At 42.5% G+C, this 15,419-nt stretch overlaps 2 protein-coding genes across 2 annotated transcripts; both read right to left on the bottom strand.

Annotated features, from left to right (window-relative positions):
- Positions 1–38: 38 nt before the first annotated feature.
- Positions 39–9,998, bottom strand: LOC117144391 (relaxin receptor 2). The gene is made up of 10 exons (XM_033309527.1): positions 9,845–9,998; positions 7,599–7,880; positions 7,355–7,535; positions 6,925–7,209; positions 6,289–6,360; positions 5,251–5,322; positions 1,536–1,607; positions 972–1,415; positions 649–923; positions 39–589 (listed from the first exon to the last, which is right to left on the bottom strand). The coding sequence occupies exons 1-10, from the start codon at positions 9,930–9,932 to the stop codon at positions 51–53; spliced, it is 2,310 nt and encodes a 769-aa protein (XP_033165418.1). The 5' UTR covers positions 9,933–9,998; the 3' UTR covers positions 39–50.
- Positions 9,999–11,765: 1,767 nt separating this feature from the next.
- Positions 11,766–15,240, bottom strand: LOC117144013 (putative uncharacterized protein DDB_G0271606). The gene is made up of 5 exons (XM_033308967.1): positions 14,544–15,240; positions 14,023–14,396; positions 13,163–13,883; positions 12,785–13,101; positions 11,766–12,725 (listed from the first exon to the last, which is right to left on the bottom strand). Exons 1-5 carry the CDS (start codon positions 14,613–14,615, stop codon positions 12,380–12,382), a joined length of 1,830 nt encoding a protein of 609 aa, XP_033164858.1. The 5' UTR covers positions 14,616–15,240; the 3' UTR covers positions 11,766–12,379.
- Between the last annotated feature and the right edge of the window lie 179 nt (positions 15,241–15,419).

Genomic DNA, 15,419 nt, shown 5'->3' with positions numbered 1-15,419 from the left:
TGCTGTTAAATCTGATGGTATACAAGTTCGATCTCCGCCACTAGAATCCTTCAGTTCGACAGCGTTAGGGCTAATGGCATGGCTTTGGCCAAGGTCGTGGAGTCATCCGGATGCTGAGAAGATCCAGTTGCCGTGCCCGTCGTTGTGGTGGCCACATTTCCATTGCCAGCCTCCGCTCGTTTTCTAGAAGTGATTTTCTTCCAGCCGCGCAGAAAGATTTGATTTCGATACTTGGGCGTGGTGAAGGTGTACAAGAGAGGATTAACTGCTGAGTTAAGTGGCAGCACAAAGACCACCAACCAGGCGTAGATGTCATCGGAGATATTGTAGTTGAAGAAAACCCAGATCTTCATAACGATTATGGGCACCCAGCACAGAAAGTCGGTCAGCACGATGAAAAAGAATCGCACAGCGAATTCGCAATCCAACAGAGTGAGCGGAGTGGCGCTCCTCGTCCGCCATATCGAAATGAGGAGTGCCGTGTAGAGCATCGCAATCATCACCAGCAGCAGCAGATTGACACCCAGGAACACGAACGCCGAGTAAAGCCAGCCCATCGGGAAGGCCTCGTGGATGTGCAGTGGGAAGCCTGTTAAGTTTAATATCGTCACCTGCTAAATTGCATTTTATCATAAACATTGTGCTCACAGGTTCCGGAATAGGATCCGTAGTAGGGTAGGGTACTGGTTCGCCACAGTAGCACCGGTGCCACAGCCAAGCCCACGCCCGTAATCCAAATGCAGATCAAAGCCAGCCACATCACTCGACTGCCAATGCTGCGATGGCCACGGAAGGGATCGGCGATCAAGAGAAACCGCTCCAGCGACATGAAAGCCAGTATGAGCATCGAAACCTCCGAAGAGCTCACGGCCAGCGTTCCAATCAGTGTGCACTGCCACGAGGTTATCCAATCCAGCACAACCCTAAGAGATTGGGGCGTAACAAATGATAATCAATCAGAATTTACTTACTTATAATACTCGTTGCGGTAGCGATAGTCCTGCACTCCAATGGTGACCAAATAGAAGCCCATCAGCATATCAGCCAGAGCCAGATTTCGAATCACCATTGTCACAGCCACATTCTCATCGCGGTAGATAAAGCGTCCCCAAAGCACCAACACATTTCCAGCTATTGTCAACGTGGCCATCACCCAGGCGGAGTAACGTAGTACTGGCTTGCTCAGCAGATCCTGAAAGGAGCTGACTCCATCGGTGGACGGCTTGCACATTCTCACCCGCGGCGTCATCGAGCAGTAGAAGAATCGATCGTAGATGATGTACGTCAGGTTGCGCATCGAGTTGATGGCCTCGAAGTCGATGTGATCATACCGAATCCCCGTGAGATTCAGAAACGAGATATTCAGCGGCTCCATCAAACTGCGGCTGATGTGAATCGGCATTAGGGCCAGCGAACTTAAATATTGGCGAGAAATTGAATGAAATCATACATTTAAATCAAATTGAATGCCGTTTTAACTACTTCATGATATATTTTGTGATTTTTTGATGCTAAAACAAACAAAGTATACTCACAGTGCCTCCAGTCGAGTGTTGTGCAAGAATGTTTCTCCAGATAACTCCTTAATGGGATTACCGACAAGGCGGCTGTAAAAAGAAACGCACGTCTTTGAATTATTCGCAGATTTAACGTTGCTCATACGCCGCGTGGGCCACGCATAATGGCCCTGCATTTGGTGCTGATAAAGCTGACTTTAAAAGGTTAAAATAACAATTTTCAGCTTGGCGCGGCTTTAAGCCAAAGCCACAACAAGTTGGCCGAAGCTTTTGAAAGTCACATAATAAAATCCCCGGCAGCGTAATAACGAAAATTCTTATTTAATAGCTGGCTGAGTATAAATCAGTGCACAAACATTGTCTATCAGTGTGTGGAATAGATGCAACTGGCCGGGGCTTTGTGTGCTGGCAGGAAAGGACGCATCATTCATGGCACACAGGATGCGGCACAGTGGATCCAAAACCACATTCTTTGTTTAAGAACTCTAAAAGTTCTTGCTTCCTTTTAAACTCTGCGAGAAACAACCGATTTATTGACACACACCCCGTATGGAGAAAGTTATTTGGCTTTATTATTATGATGATGTTTTCCATGGGTCGCCATTGGTGCATTGGCTCCACCGTGTCACGTCCATGGGAATCGCAGCAGCTGATGCGAGCTCTGAGGAACTGAATCTGATGAAGATGCTGTTGTGGATGTGGATGAGGCAGTGGATACTGACGCTGAGCTCCATTGCTTGCACTTGTCTGGTCAATCAATGCCCGAGCGCCAACTGTTAACAGTTTGTTTTTATGGTTTGTCGCCCAAAGACAATGGCCATGCCACCCACGACCACCCACTCCCACTAGGAGCCCACCACATATTGCTGGTAATTGGTGGCTGGCTATAAAGTTGCAGGGCGGGCAAAAGCTTAAACTAAATATTTAACTTGGCCCCAAATTGAGCCGTCGAAAAATGGATCCTACCCGGCGGCCAAATGATTTTTATTATGTAAATTTCTAATTAATTATTGAGGGACAGGCCTCTTGGATCGAGTGGCCTCATGATTTTGCCAGTGCTTCCAAAAGACCGCACTTAATAACTTCATAAATATCCGGCCAAACCAGACGACACACGACCACAATTAACATATTTCTCTCTGGGAGGGCAACAAGTTGCAGTGCCTCGGTTATGGGCCTGCGCCCCAATAAGCCCCAAGTAATGCCCATTGTTCATGGACGAGCACATCCTCCGGTGGCCAAATTCACGTGGCCCATTTCGGTGGCCCATCGCAAGTGCGTCAACGTTGGAGGGCCGGCTGGTGGTCATTGCGCATTTAAGAAAATGACAAATAAATGCCCCTAGTTGGGTTTTGTGCGCTACGTGCAAGGAGCGAAAAATCATATATCTTCTGGGATCAAACAGGTTTATCTATACTCTTTTTTTGAAAAAAAAAAACAAAAATCAAAGAATCATTTAGAGCCTAGCAAATAATACTTAAGTTTCATATAACTTCTCATCTAGGAAACTATTAATTATCCAACTTAGCATAGCCACTACTAGTAGTACTTATTATCTTCTAATATTAAGGATTTATAACTATTATATTTCCTCACAATTTTCTCCACCTGTTTAACTCATTCAACGCACCCCACTTCGCTCCAAGTGCATATTAACCAAATGAAGCCATTTGCGCTTCCCTCGCAAATGACACGTTTCAGTTGTGGATTCTTTTGGGGCAATGTGCTCCGCAGAGAAACTGCGGCATTTGTTGCACTGCTACGGGGGCGGAGGACGGTGGCAAGGGCTTATATTGACCATAATTAACGTCACGGCCGTGTCCAGTGGACAATGCAGAACTTGTGGGTCTTTAAAGCCAATGGAGCATCCGAATACATATCTTCGTAATGACCTGTCAGTGGCTCAGTGGCTTGACAGCAGGAATCAAATTAGTGCAGCGATTTCTCAAATATTTTCGCTTTCGTTTGTTTTATGGCCACGTTCCCCCCGCCGAAACCCCTGGGGGATGCTACACCAAAGACAAAACAAATCAGCAGAAATTGCTGAAGGAAGACAGATACATGAGCAGCATTTAGATGCGTATCCGATAGATACAGATACACGGACACACAGATACGCTGGCCAAAAGGAATTTTCGTGCAGTTTACTCAAGTCGATGCACATAACAAAAATTCAATTTATGAAGTATTATTCAGAATTAAAACAGTGCATTCTATAAATATTTCTAATATAGCTATGCAAATAAAGAAATAAACAATTTAAGCAAATATCAATAGGGGCTCATTTCCAAATGTATTTAACCCCAATTTTCTTTCCGTGTTGCTACAAAAGTGATACACTTGGCATACGAGTTGCCTGGAATGCTGAGAAATTCCTAGCACGCCAACAAAGGGCAAATTATTTGCATGGCTTGGGGGGTGGGAAGGCTACCGGGTGGATGGGTCGATGTTTTGGTTAGTAGAATGATGGTAAGATGGTAAGAGGTGTCATCAACAGGCGTAAAGGATTTGCAGCTCGGATGGGGGAGTGGCTAGATCTAATGAAGCAATGACGATTGGGGAATACCGCCCCAAAGTCGATTTCAATAAACTCCTTCATTATTGGCCCACAACTTGGCCCGGAGTTGGTTACAGTTACTGGCCAAGGCTTTGGCGAAATTGTTTTCACATAAAATACAAATTTATTTGCATTTTTATTTGGTCGTAATAATGTTTGTTTATTTGTTGCGCTGCTTGCTGCGGTGGCCAGAAGTCAAAGTCCCAAAAGATACAAAAATGCCAAAGCCAAAGTTCGGTTACCATTCTGGCCAATATCTGGTCAAGAGTGGTATGTGGTATGTGGTGTTTGGTGTGTCCGTTATCATCCTTGATATGCTGATGTATGTATATATGCTGGATGGGTTTTGGTAAATTTATTAAGGCCACAGCTTGATGCTAGACGATGGATGCTGAGCTGCCCGAGACATTTATTGAATATGCCATTGATATATGGTTATGAAAGCCAGAAAGCAACATTCGATTCCTATTCCAGCCACACACATCCCACAAGTCGCGCTTAAAGCTCTTAGTATTGAATATTGAGCATACGCCATGTTGTCTGAGGCCCATCAAATTCCTTCCTCAAAGCGTTAAACAATTTGTTTTCGTTTTTTACGACTGCCGTTTATAGATTCCCCTCCACTTACTTTACAGTTTGCTATTACTTACATAAAAATAAACTATGACTATAAAGGTTAGATTAGTTGGCCCAAGGGGTAAACTTTTTTATGGAACGGGCGTGGTCAAGTTCATAAAAATATTTCTATCCTGGCAATTGTTGGTTAAGCATCCCATCTGGTGATTATTTATCTGTCTGTGGGCCAAAAAGTTTTCAACTTTAATATTTCATAAACAGAGTGAGAGACTCGTATTTCGTATATGTAATTGCGCATTAATGAACTCGAAATTAATATCATTGAATATGATTTCGAATCACAAAGCAAAAGTCCAGTGGGTTTGGAAGCTTCGGGCTTGAAATCCTTTGCCAAATTAGGATTTACTTGGGGGCATTCCTGCGGCTTTGTGTTGCGGTGCTGATTCTTTGGCCAGAACTCGAGTTCATTTACTTCTGTCGCAGCATTATTCGTATTATTATGCTAATTAGCACTGTGTGCCATAATTCATGCTTAGTGTCGGTGTTAAACTTTCTGAAATCCAGCATGGAGTTCATGCCAAACCCATTCGGTATACTCACATATCTCGCATATTTGTTAGATTCGCAAAGGCTCGTCCATGGATGTGCGTTATGAGGTTGTGCTGCAAATCCCTGTGAATGAATAGTGAAAATAGTAAGCACAAAACTAACTAAGCTAATCCCTCATATCCTTAATAGATCCTTAATGTATATTGTGTAGCTCTTTTTGAACTTTCCATATGCTCCAAATCACCAGATAAATTGCCAACACATATGATGTGATGATGGGCACAAATATTGCGATACAATTTATCCCATCTAAATCTCATCGCTCCCACTCGTTTCCACTGTCTGTAAAGGTTAACACATTTATTTACGTTGGGCAATTTGGGTAACTGATTTATTTTCAGTTAGCAGCAAGGCGTCGGCCACCCAGACGACCCATTGACTTATATTGTCAGCTATTGATGCATAAATTAATGATTATGTGTGCTACGCCAGTCGGGGATTTTAAGGGGACGAAACCCAGTCTACGAGACATTTAGGAAGACCCCTAAAAAATACTTAAAAATTATTGTCGATGCCTTAAGTCACTTCCTAAAAAATAATATGAATATATTTATGAGCAGAAATCTTTTTCCAAGAGTATATCTATCTTCGACCATCCAGTTCACTTTTTCCGCCTTGTCACTCTTCGTTTAAATATTTGTTTAGCATATGTTATTTGCGTACACAATAAAAGTGCCAATTTATGGTTATTCGTGCATAAATTCCATTGTTTTTGGTTTGCCGGTAAGAAGGTGTCGAAGTATCGAGTATCCACCTCAGTGTCATGTCAACAGTGCGTATACGCAATGCTCCATCCTCATCTTTTCCACTACCTCAGCAACAATGTAACCCACATAAATCTCTCGAAATAAACAAGTAAAAAAAAAGAACGAAAGCAAAATGCAACGAAGAGTAAAAATTACGCATACGCCCCATAAAATCTAAGTACAACATATTTCAATAGACTTTTCGACACTTGCTGGCATCTTTTGCCATGTTTTTTTGGTTTTTTTTTGCAAAGGGTGAGTGAAAGTTGATTGTTTTACTTACAGCAAATGTAAATTATCCAATTGGGAAAAAGTTTCCTCGCCAATGTATTCGATTCGATTGAAATCCAAATAACTGTAAAAGTAAAGAGATATTTATGCAGGCATCCAACAATCTGGCTAAGCTGTAGGCCTAGTTTGGTTTATATATATTTTCGGATCTGTGCCCTAAGCTCAGTGTTTTTATGCTTATGTGGGCAAGTGAGGAATGGCCGCCTGGGCAGACGGAAGATAATCAAAGTTGATGCAGGGCAACTAGGATTATCTTTAAGAATTTATATAAATTTATATTCTTGGTGAAGTGCAGAAGTTCTTAAACCTTTGAAGAGAGCTAAAAACTTCAATGTTGCAACCTTAAATCGTGAACTTCAAAACCACTAAAGGACATCAAACGGACACTTTGGTCGCCAAGTGAGTGCAACCACGTTGACAACATTGTTTGAGTCCTTAACGGAATCACCACCGAGCAGTTCTCGGCTTAGTGCGAACCAGCTATCCGCCAGGACACCCAATACCCGAGTAACCCAATGAGCTCCTGTGCACCAGCAGCTTTTAGCAGCATTTCACGCTTGAATACATCAGCGGAGCTGCTTGTCCTTTCAGTTTTTAATCTAGCAAATAGAAGATTCGATTTACTCACACTTCGTAGAGCGTCGGGATTTTCGGCAGCTGCACATTTCGCAGGGTGAGGCGATTCCTGCTCAGCACCAGCCACTCCAATCGTCTGAAGAATCGCAGCTGCTCCATGGGCAGGTGGTGCAGGTGATTGTTCACCAGGAACAGCCACTGGAGGCTGTGCAGCCCCAGGAAGACGCCGTGCGGCAGGTGGCTAACGTTGTTGTGGCTCAGCTCCAGGCGTTCGAGGTGAAAGAGGCCACTGAAGCTGCCCAGCGGGACACGTGATATGTTGTTGTACTTAAGCGTCCTGAAGAAGGAGAGAAAAACAGGTTTCAACACAATTGAACTAATTTACTGACTGCATTGATTTTACTTTGCTTAATCAGATTACACTACTCGAAACTAAATTCTTGGTTTAATTTAAATTTTCATATATATATAGTTTTACTTACAGCTTCTGCAGACGCGTCAAATTGGCAAAGATATTGTCGCGCAGGGTTAGATTGTTGCGTATGATGATCAGATTGGTGACCTCCGAACTGAGACGCGGAAATCGCCGCAATTTGGCATAGCGACCGCAGTAGAGGATTGTTCCCTGGCCGCACTGACAGGCCTTCGGATATGTGACGATATCTAGGGGATATACTTGCCAAAGTAGTAATTCTTCGACTGCAATTGAGGCTCACCACCACTCACCACAAGTCATGTTTAAGGTAGGGCTCTGATTCCTTGGCACCACCGGCGTCGTTGAATCCGCACCGCTCGCATTCGCAACGGCGGAGATAAGGCGCTGTTGCTTCTTCTCAATCGCATTACGGACAATCTTGTCGGCAATCTCCTTGCTACCGTAGAGGAGGCCGCACTCCACCGGATTCTCGTCGCTGCTGTCGGCGCAATCGTGCCGACTGTCGCACATCTGGCGCCTTGGAACGCACAGCGTGCCGTTGTCGCAGGCGAAACTGGCCGCGGGGCAGGGTCCTGCGAAAAGGACGACGCAGGCGAAACAGATCCCAAATTAATTATCACTCAAGGACAGCGGACAATATTGCATGTGAGTAGGTCTTAGTTCAACTAGTTTCTTAACAGCATTTTGGGGGAGAGCAAAACAAAACAAAATCTCGGGATTTTAACCAAAACATATACTTATTAAGATTTCTCAGTTTTTAAGAAACCATTTTAATATCTTTTGTTTGTACCTCTTATAATTTCCCAGCCCACACTGCGTATGAGTAATTACTTTAATCTCTGGCAAGCAAACTTTAAGCTACAGTTGACAACTTAATTGTCATAACCAAAAAACTTATTTCAGTTTATTGTTCGCCTTTTCTTGTCAACACATGGCAATTAAACTTAATGTGCAAAGTTGACTTTGATTTTTGAGAGGTTTGCTTTGTTAGCAATATGTTTTTTTCGAGCGTTTAAATCAAGCACATGAACAACGAAATGATTGGCTTAAATAAATTAATGTGCCATTGTAGCTAATTTCACTTCATAAGTTGAGCTAAGTTTTAACAATTGAATTTTCTTACCCTTAATTTATCCAGAGACTTTTTCTGCCTGAATGCCTACAACTGTTTTTTTTTTGTTTTTTGGGCAATTGTCGTAAAACGAAATGACATTCTTGTTTTGCATTTTATCATTTTTACGATTTGTTTGGGTACCACGCGTTGAGAGTCCTTCCGAAAATTGAGCAATTCAAATTACTAGATTATGGAACATAGTTCGTTAGACAAATGAGCAAATAAAACTGGAAGTGGAGCACCTTGAGGAGCTTTTAATCCGATTGCACGGATTGCGTCAGAAACATGTTTTTTGGGCTGCGCTGGCTCATTTATCTCATAAAAACTTTGTCCTTTTGCATGGCATTGTGTAAATAAAGATATTTCAATATAAATGCTTTTAATTAGACAAAAACTATCGTGCAATTTATAACCTGCATTTAAAGTGAATTGAAATGAATCTTTCATTCGTTAAGTCTTAAGCCAAAATGCATTTCCTTCAACATAATAGCCATATGATTCACATTAAGCTGCACAAATTTATATCCTCATATCCTTTTTCACATGCATACATACATACGTATGTGTAACTTCATTAGGAAGTAGTGATTCACACACAAAAGCATTGTGCATTAGGCGAGACTTTCAATTTCATTGTGTCCATGACAAGGACACATGTTCCACACACAAATCCTGCCTCCTGAGGCATCCTTATTCGCAGTGTTACTACCCTCTTTAAACTTCCTGCTCCCTGGCTGATTTAAACCTAAGCCGAACAAATTGTATCTGGCAGATAAATAATTTGTCGTGATGCATGTACTCGGAATCCGAGGCGACAAAAGGGCATAAATCAAACATGTTTCGCCCATATTCCATAGCTGTGTGGCATGGCAAATCAATACGCAAATTGGCATAAAAAATATAGCTGTGCGAATTTCTCGATATTGATACTCGTAAAACAAGATAAAAGCCTCGAACGAGGAAGCAAAACATTCGGGACCAAAGGCCCAGAAATATTTATTTATACCCATACCTCCATGGATCCATGGATGTGCGAAAATTGTTTTGCGCTCAAGACAAAGTTTGCGCCGTACTCGTATTTATTTTTTTATGGTCAGCCGTTTGTTGTTCTTTGCGCCCCGTTTTTTGTTGTCTTATTTTTATCGTATTATACAACAAATTACTTTCAAATACTTTTGAGTATGAAATTTATGACCATTTTGCAGTTTGGAATTTGATTTTGGTTTTTGCTTGAAGCGAATGAATCCTTTAAGGATACGAAAGTATATATATGTACATACTTACAGCAGCTCAAGTTTTAAATGAATAAGAAACTATTTCAAGTTTTGAAGCTGAAAGCTACGATTTTGAACACCTTGATTCAGAAGTTATTCTGGCTTGCGAATGATGGAGTCTTGAAAGGACATCACTGTAAGGACTCACCCAGACTCAAGTAGAATATCACGGCGGCCAGCAGAAGGACGACGGTCATCAGACAGACGCCTACGGCGATGCTCCTGCCGTAGACCATGGCGATTTATCGGTTTGCTCCTGTTTTGCACGCTCGCTTATCTAATTACTTGGCCACCATGGCTGCACTGGCTCCTTGACCGAGTTCATCATTAGGAGCACTCAATTCCCACTCCGGCCACGCCCCCACGAACAACAGCAGCAGGAGCTGATGCGGTGCTGACTCATTGAGTTTTTATATTATTATTTCTTATACCGCTCCGTCTTTTTTTTTGCGTTAATTTCTTGTCACTTCATTTGGCTAATGTTCACAGCTCGTGGAGAAGAGTTTTAAGTGCCAGGATTACACAGCTGATGAAGCGGAAGGAGGATTGGGAGCTGGAGCGGGAGTTCAAAATTAATATTTCGGATGGCAAGTGCTTTCCACTTGGTGGGGTTTCGATTTCAGCGCTGGATAAAATTGATTTGGTGTCCATAAAAAATATGCATAAAGCGCCACTTTGACAGACGTCGAGCTTAAGTTTCACAGACGGACTAAAGTTATTGGGGATTTAAATCTTTATTAAAAACATTCTGAAAGCTTATATTAAATATTATTTAGTATGCAAGAAAAAACATAGATATAAGTTAAGAGGAAGTCATAAAGCTTGGCTGAGTCTAGCAAATCGAAATGAATAATTTCAGTTGGCTCCAGTCGGAATGGTTTTATTTTTAAGCAGCCACTTGGTTACCCAATTTATGCAAGACATTAGGCCAAAACTCAAGGTTATGGGTTTGCCAAATGTACTACGAAATGGAAGTGCAATATGTGACCGGCATTAGAGGGTCCTTTTCCGGAGCATTTCTTGTCCGGCTGATTAAATTTAGCTTAATTGAGTCCGTGGCAGGGGTGTGGAGTTACATCGCCCAGCGGGGGGTGCTCAAGGTCAGCCGGAGACAAATCATAATTTCCGCAAAAGGTCACATTGTCTCGGCGATGCATGATCCCCAAAACAGAGAAACTGGGACTCTCATTATCGCAATCATCGCAATTGAACATCATTTGGTGTGGAAGAGGGCCATAAAAACGAAGCGCTCCTTCGTCCTTTTTGCCGGCGGGCCACTTTAATGCTCTCCCTCGACCACTTTGTAGATTGTGTCAATGCGATAGGATGCCCCCAAAAACGGACCATTCAAATGTATGCTCCTTTGCCTCTTTATTTCCAACGGACCTCTTTCACTGACCCGTTCACTGGGCGACACTTTTTGAAAATCGAAATCGAAAGTCGCGCGCGCTTCGCCAGGAAGTCTGCGTCGCGAGCGAAGGATATCGACAAGGACAAAAGGACCAAACACGTTCGAGCACAGCGGCCAACTGAAGCTGGTGGCAGCATGTGTTGCTGATTTTGTTTTTTCCTCCGCACAAGAAAAGCGGCCGAGCAGCTTCGTGTGGCACAGGACTTCGGCTGACCGTTGATTTCATTTGCGGAAAATTCGTGGTGCTTCAAAAGACCAGGACCAAAAGTAAATACAGACAGTTCGTTTCGAGTTTTAAAGAGAAATTCATAAAAATTTATTTATTAGCTAATTAGATGCAATGCAATTAGAATTTGTTCTAAATCGTTTTTAGTTTAAGTGTAATAGTAATGTATAATATTCGATAAATTGCATTTCCGTTGGTGTTTTGTAGTTCACTATCATCATCAGTTTGTGTAAATATTAAATATTGCTAATTAAAAACATAATACATCGAAGCGACTTGTGGGTTGTCTTTTAGTCGTACGCTAGCAATTATTTATGTACTAATGCGTGATACCTTTGCAATTGTTAATGCTTCGGTCTTTTGTTTCGATATCCGGTGGCTAAGGCTAAGCACTTTAAAAGTTAAACTTTTCAACAAAGCATTGCTAATTTGTTTTTTTAAAGCTGCGCTAATTGCTAAGTACAATAAGTTTTGTGTAATTCGAATTGTGAATTCTATAATGAATAATTCTGTGGGAGACAAATCACTAAGTGCACTACTTATTCGTTAGAAAGGCGTTTTTAAATTACGATACTCTCGAATTATTGCAACAATTAAAATTCATTGTCAAATTAACAACTAATGGCGAATTGTAGAGATTGGAAAGGGCTTTTGTTAACACGTAGACTAGCAGCATAAATTAACCAAAAGTATAGCACACAAAATTAAGATTAGGGCATGTGAATATGGACTCATTAACTACTTTTAAATACAAAGTACAGTGCAGAATGTAGAGTAAATCGATTGTGATTTCAAATTTGTAACATATATCATTGCATTGAGAGATCCATAGAGTGTGATTGGAATGTAAACATACTAAAACAATAATCAAGCACGTTAATCATTGTAAATATCTTTAGAATATTGTTTAAAATTGTGATATTCATAAGGAATCCATTTCGTTTCAACTCCATTATGCATTCAAGATATGTTCATCAATTTGTTCCCAAAAACATTATTTTGTTGGAGGAGAAATACGTTTAGAAAAATAGTTCGGTGCACGTGACTTAAACCCACACGCCATGAGGATTTTTACTGGTCGGAACCGCCGTTTCAAGTTGCCTCGGCGAACCGATGATCCGCCGGCTGCTGCCCTGCTTGTTGGGTCCTTCCAACAGATGCTTGATCTCCTCCGTGGTGGTCACAGTCAGACTTTGCAAATTCACCTCCTTCATCTCGTTGACCAGCTGCTCCACCTGCCGCTTCTTGTCCGCGATGGCATGCTCGATCATCAGTAGTTCCTTCTTCAAACTATCTGCTGTTTTGTTTGAAGTGTCAGTATTGTGCAGGGCCTGGTCGATTTCGCTCTGAATGCGCTCCATTTCCATCAAGAAGTCTCGCTCCACAGTTTGCCTGAAACAACCAAGAAGTGTAAAAATACACACCAAGCAAATGACTTGACAAGCACTCACCTATTGGTCTGCTGCTGCTGCTGCTGTTGCTGCTCCAGCTCAATGTCATCCATCAGCAAGCGCATTTTGTTTTTGCATTGTAGCAGCTCTGTTTCGCAATTGGCCAGCTTGGATCGCAGTAGAGCTATTTCCGATTTCAAAGTCTTCTCCTGCTGTTTGACCAGTTCGTTTTCCTCTTCCACATACTGCAGAGTCTGGAGCTGTTCGCTTCCTTGCCTAAAGATTTGATCCGCCTTGGAAATCTCACGCGAAATGGCATCCAACTCATGGGCGTGGTCGCGTTCTTTGCTTTCCAAATAAACTATTTCCGTATCGAACTAAGCAGATAAAACAATTATAAAATATTAACATTCCAAATCAATTTAGTAACTTGAATACCTTTTGCAATTCCATTTGCTGGGCTGTGATCTTCTCCCGCTGAAACTTGATGAGCTGCAGCAAATCGTTATACTGCGTGGTCTGGAACATGGGCTCACCCTCCTCCATGGCCTGGCTATTATTGTTAATGCTATTAGTGTTGTGGCTGCTGTGCTGATCGTAGTCGCTGAGGAACGGATTCGTCGAGGAGGAGGCATTCGACATGGTGTCCGCATTGCTGCTGGCCAAACGCTGGCCCTGGCACATGGGGCTGTTTCTCGGGGGTGGCGGGTCACGGTATGGAGGCGGGACTAAAGCTCCATTCGCGGAAATCGTCGGCGTTTGCTTGTACAGCTCCGGTGAGTTATTATTGTTATTAACATTATTGTTATTATTGTTGTAGTACATCTCGTTGGGACTGGAGCGTCGGAGTTCATTGCTGGATTTGCTCAGCTGGCTGTATATATGCTGATTACTGCTGCTGTTATTGTTGTAGAAGTCATTGTAGCCATTTGCAGGTGCGGGTGCATTGCTACCCGAGCTGGTCATGTCCAGCGGATTGGACAGCGATTTCTCATGCTTCGGCACCAGTGGTGCCACATTATTGTTATCCGGCGGTGTCAGCTGCTCCTGTGGTGGACTCGCCGGTGCTCCCATACCCGGTTGTTCTGACTGCAATTGTTGCTGCTGCGGAATCCCCTTGACGATTCCAATGTTGTCGAACTGCTTGGCATCGTAGCCCCTAAAATAAAAAAGTTTTGTCAGTTGATAGCCACTCAGGTGCATATTTAAACACAGCTTTCTAGCCTATTAACAATTAGGGCTAGGTAAGCGCTTCAAAGGGTAGTTTTCAAACTAACTAACATATAAAAACCACCCACCCGAAACTTTTTTTCAATTCCTTTGTGCGGTAGCTGAGTTCGACGTTCGACTTTTGCTTTAGCAAAGTGGGCGCTGGCTTATTATTGTTATTGTTGTTCGGCCCCAGCGGCTTTTTTGTTGTTGTCATCACAGCATAGTTGTTATTATTATTATGGTTCTGCTGCTGATGTTGCTGCTGCTGTTGTTGCTGCTGCGTTTTGTTTTCCGAACGTTGTAATATAAACTGCACATCATTTGCATACTCGCCCCATTTGAGCAGCAGCTTCATTGGATTCTCATTGGGGGCCAGGTGTCGTTCGTTATTGCGCCACCTTTCGATTAAAGTGAATCTGCCCACTTTTCCAGTGGCATGGGCCAAAGCAAAAACCACATCCTGTGGAAAATAAAATGATAATTAGGGCAAACTGACTAGCAAACAGAGCGCATACAGTTCGGGTCACAATAACAGCACTGCAGCAGTGTAAAATGCTTCAACAAGCTAATAGTGCTATTATGCTGTCCTCTGCTGTAGCTCACATACCTGACATGTGGTGTTCACTGTAACGCCGCAAACTATCCGCTGGATGCCCTCGACCCAAACTTTCAGCTCCATTCCGGCTAATTGTCGTCGAGTCGAGTCTCTAAAGATCGGCCAATTATTTCCGTTTCTTGGTGTTTCTGCTACCAGAAAATTGCTTTCTTGTGCCGCTCCAGCTGGAAATGGGGTTCTACTAATGGTTTTTGGCGCTTGACTGGCGTTCTGCTGTCGCGCAGCCAGCGAAGCGTGTTAGCTGCACTCCGCCTTTCCACTTTTCCGTCTGCTTTGCCCCAACACCACTTTTCCTCGCCTGTTTTTCTTTTTTTTTTTGCTTAATTTTCCGATCACAGCTTCTGCTTCTTCTTCACTTGCACTTATTCATAGCAACAGCAACAACAACAACACGACTGGTTCCATACGCTTTCATGTGTGTTTGCTGGGCGTGCGGGAATGCGCGCGTGTGTGTGTGAGCTGGAAAAATTCTGATTCACTTTTCGGATTTCCGATTTTGTGTTTACTTTTGTACTTCCGGCGCGGTAACTCCGTGGTTCTACACTTTCTAGTAAGCAGGATATTGTTGTTATAAAGCAGCAGCACTGCTTTTGTTTTGATTTCACGGATTTTTAACGGATTTAATCTAAATATTAAAAGCAAACATTGTTGTTGGCACGGGCATCCAGTCGATGCCAAAAATCGATTGCACCACCAGCCAACCAGGGATGGCCAAACAGGGGTTTTTCGGGCTATCGATAGCAATGCCAATTGGGAATGCATTTTGTTGTAATAGGTACATGTTATTATTTTAAAAAAGGTTTAGGTTTTTTCCCTAGTAATAGGTACATGTGCTTATAATTAGATTATTGAAATTCTTACATTTAC

The sequence above is a fragment of the Drosophila mauritiana genome, chromosome 3R (genome assembly GCF_004382145.1).
Source record: "Drosophila mauritiana strain mau12 chromosome 3R, ASM438214v1, whole genome shotgun sequence".
Taxonomy (NCBI): Eukaryota; Metazoa; Arthropoda; class Insecta; order Diptera; family Drosophilidae; genus Drosophila; species Drosophila mauritiana.
Note: the sequence above shows the minus strand (reverse complement) of the source record. Positions and strands in the feature narration are given on the sequence as shown.

What these genes read in the sequence shown, in the direction of transcription:
- LOC117144391 (XM_033309527.1), bottom strand. Translation starts at nt 9,932, where the DNA reads ATGGTCTACGGCAGGAGCATCGCCGTAGGCGTCTGTCTGATGACCGTC. An exon ending in GATATTCTACTTGAGTCTGG is followed by an intron (nt 7,881 to 9,844) that starts GTGAGTCCTTAC and finishes TCCTTTTCGCAG; the next exon opens with GACCCTGCCCCGCGGCCAGT. An exon ending in TACCTTAAACATGACTTGTG is followed by an intron (nt 7,536 to 7,598) that starts GTGAGTGGTGGT and finishes TATATCCCCTAG; the next exon opens with ATATCGTCACATATCCGAAG.
- LOC117144013 (XM_033308967.1), bottom strand. Translation starts at nt 14,615, where the DNA reads ATGGAGCTGAAAGTTTGGGTCGAGGGCATCCAGCGGATAGTTTGCGGC. An exon ending in GAATTGAAAAAAAGTTTCGG is followed by an intron (nt 13,884 to 14,022) that starts GTGGGTGGTTTT and finishes TTTTTATTTTAG; the next exon opens with GGGCTACGATGCCAAGCAGT. An exon ending in AGCAAATGGAATTGCAAAAG is followed by an intron (nt 13,102 to 13,162) that starts GTATTCAAGTTA and finishes TTATCTGCTTAG; the next exon opens with TTCGATACGGAAATAGTTTA.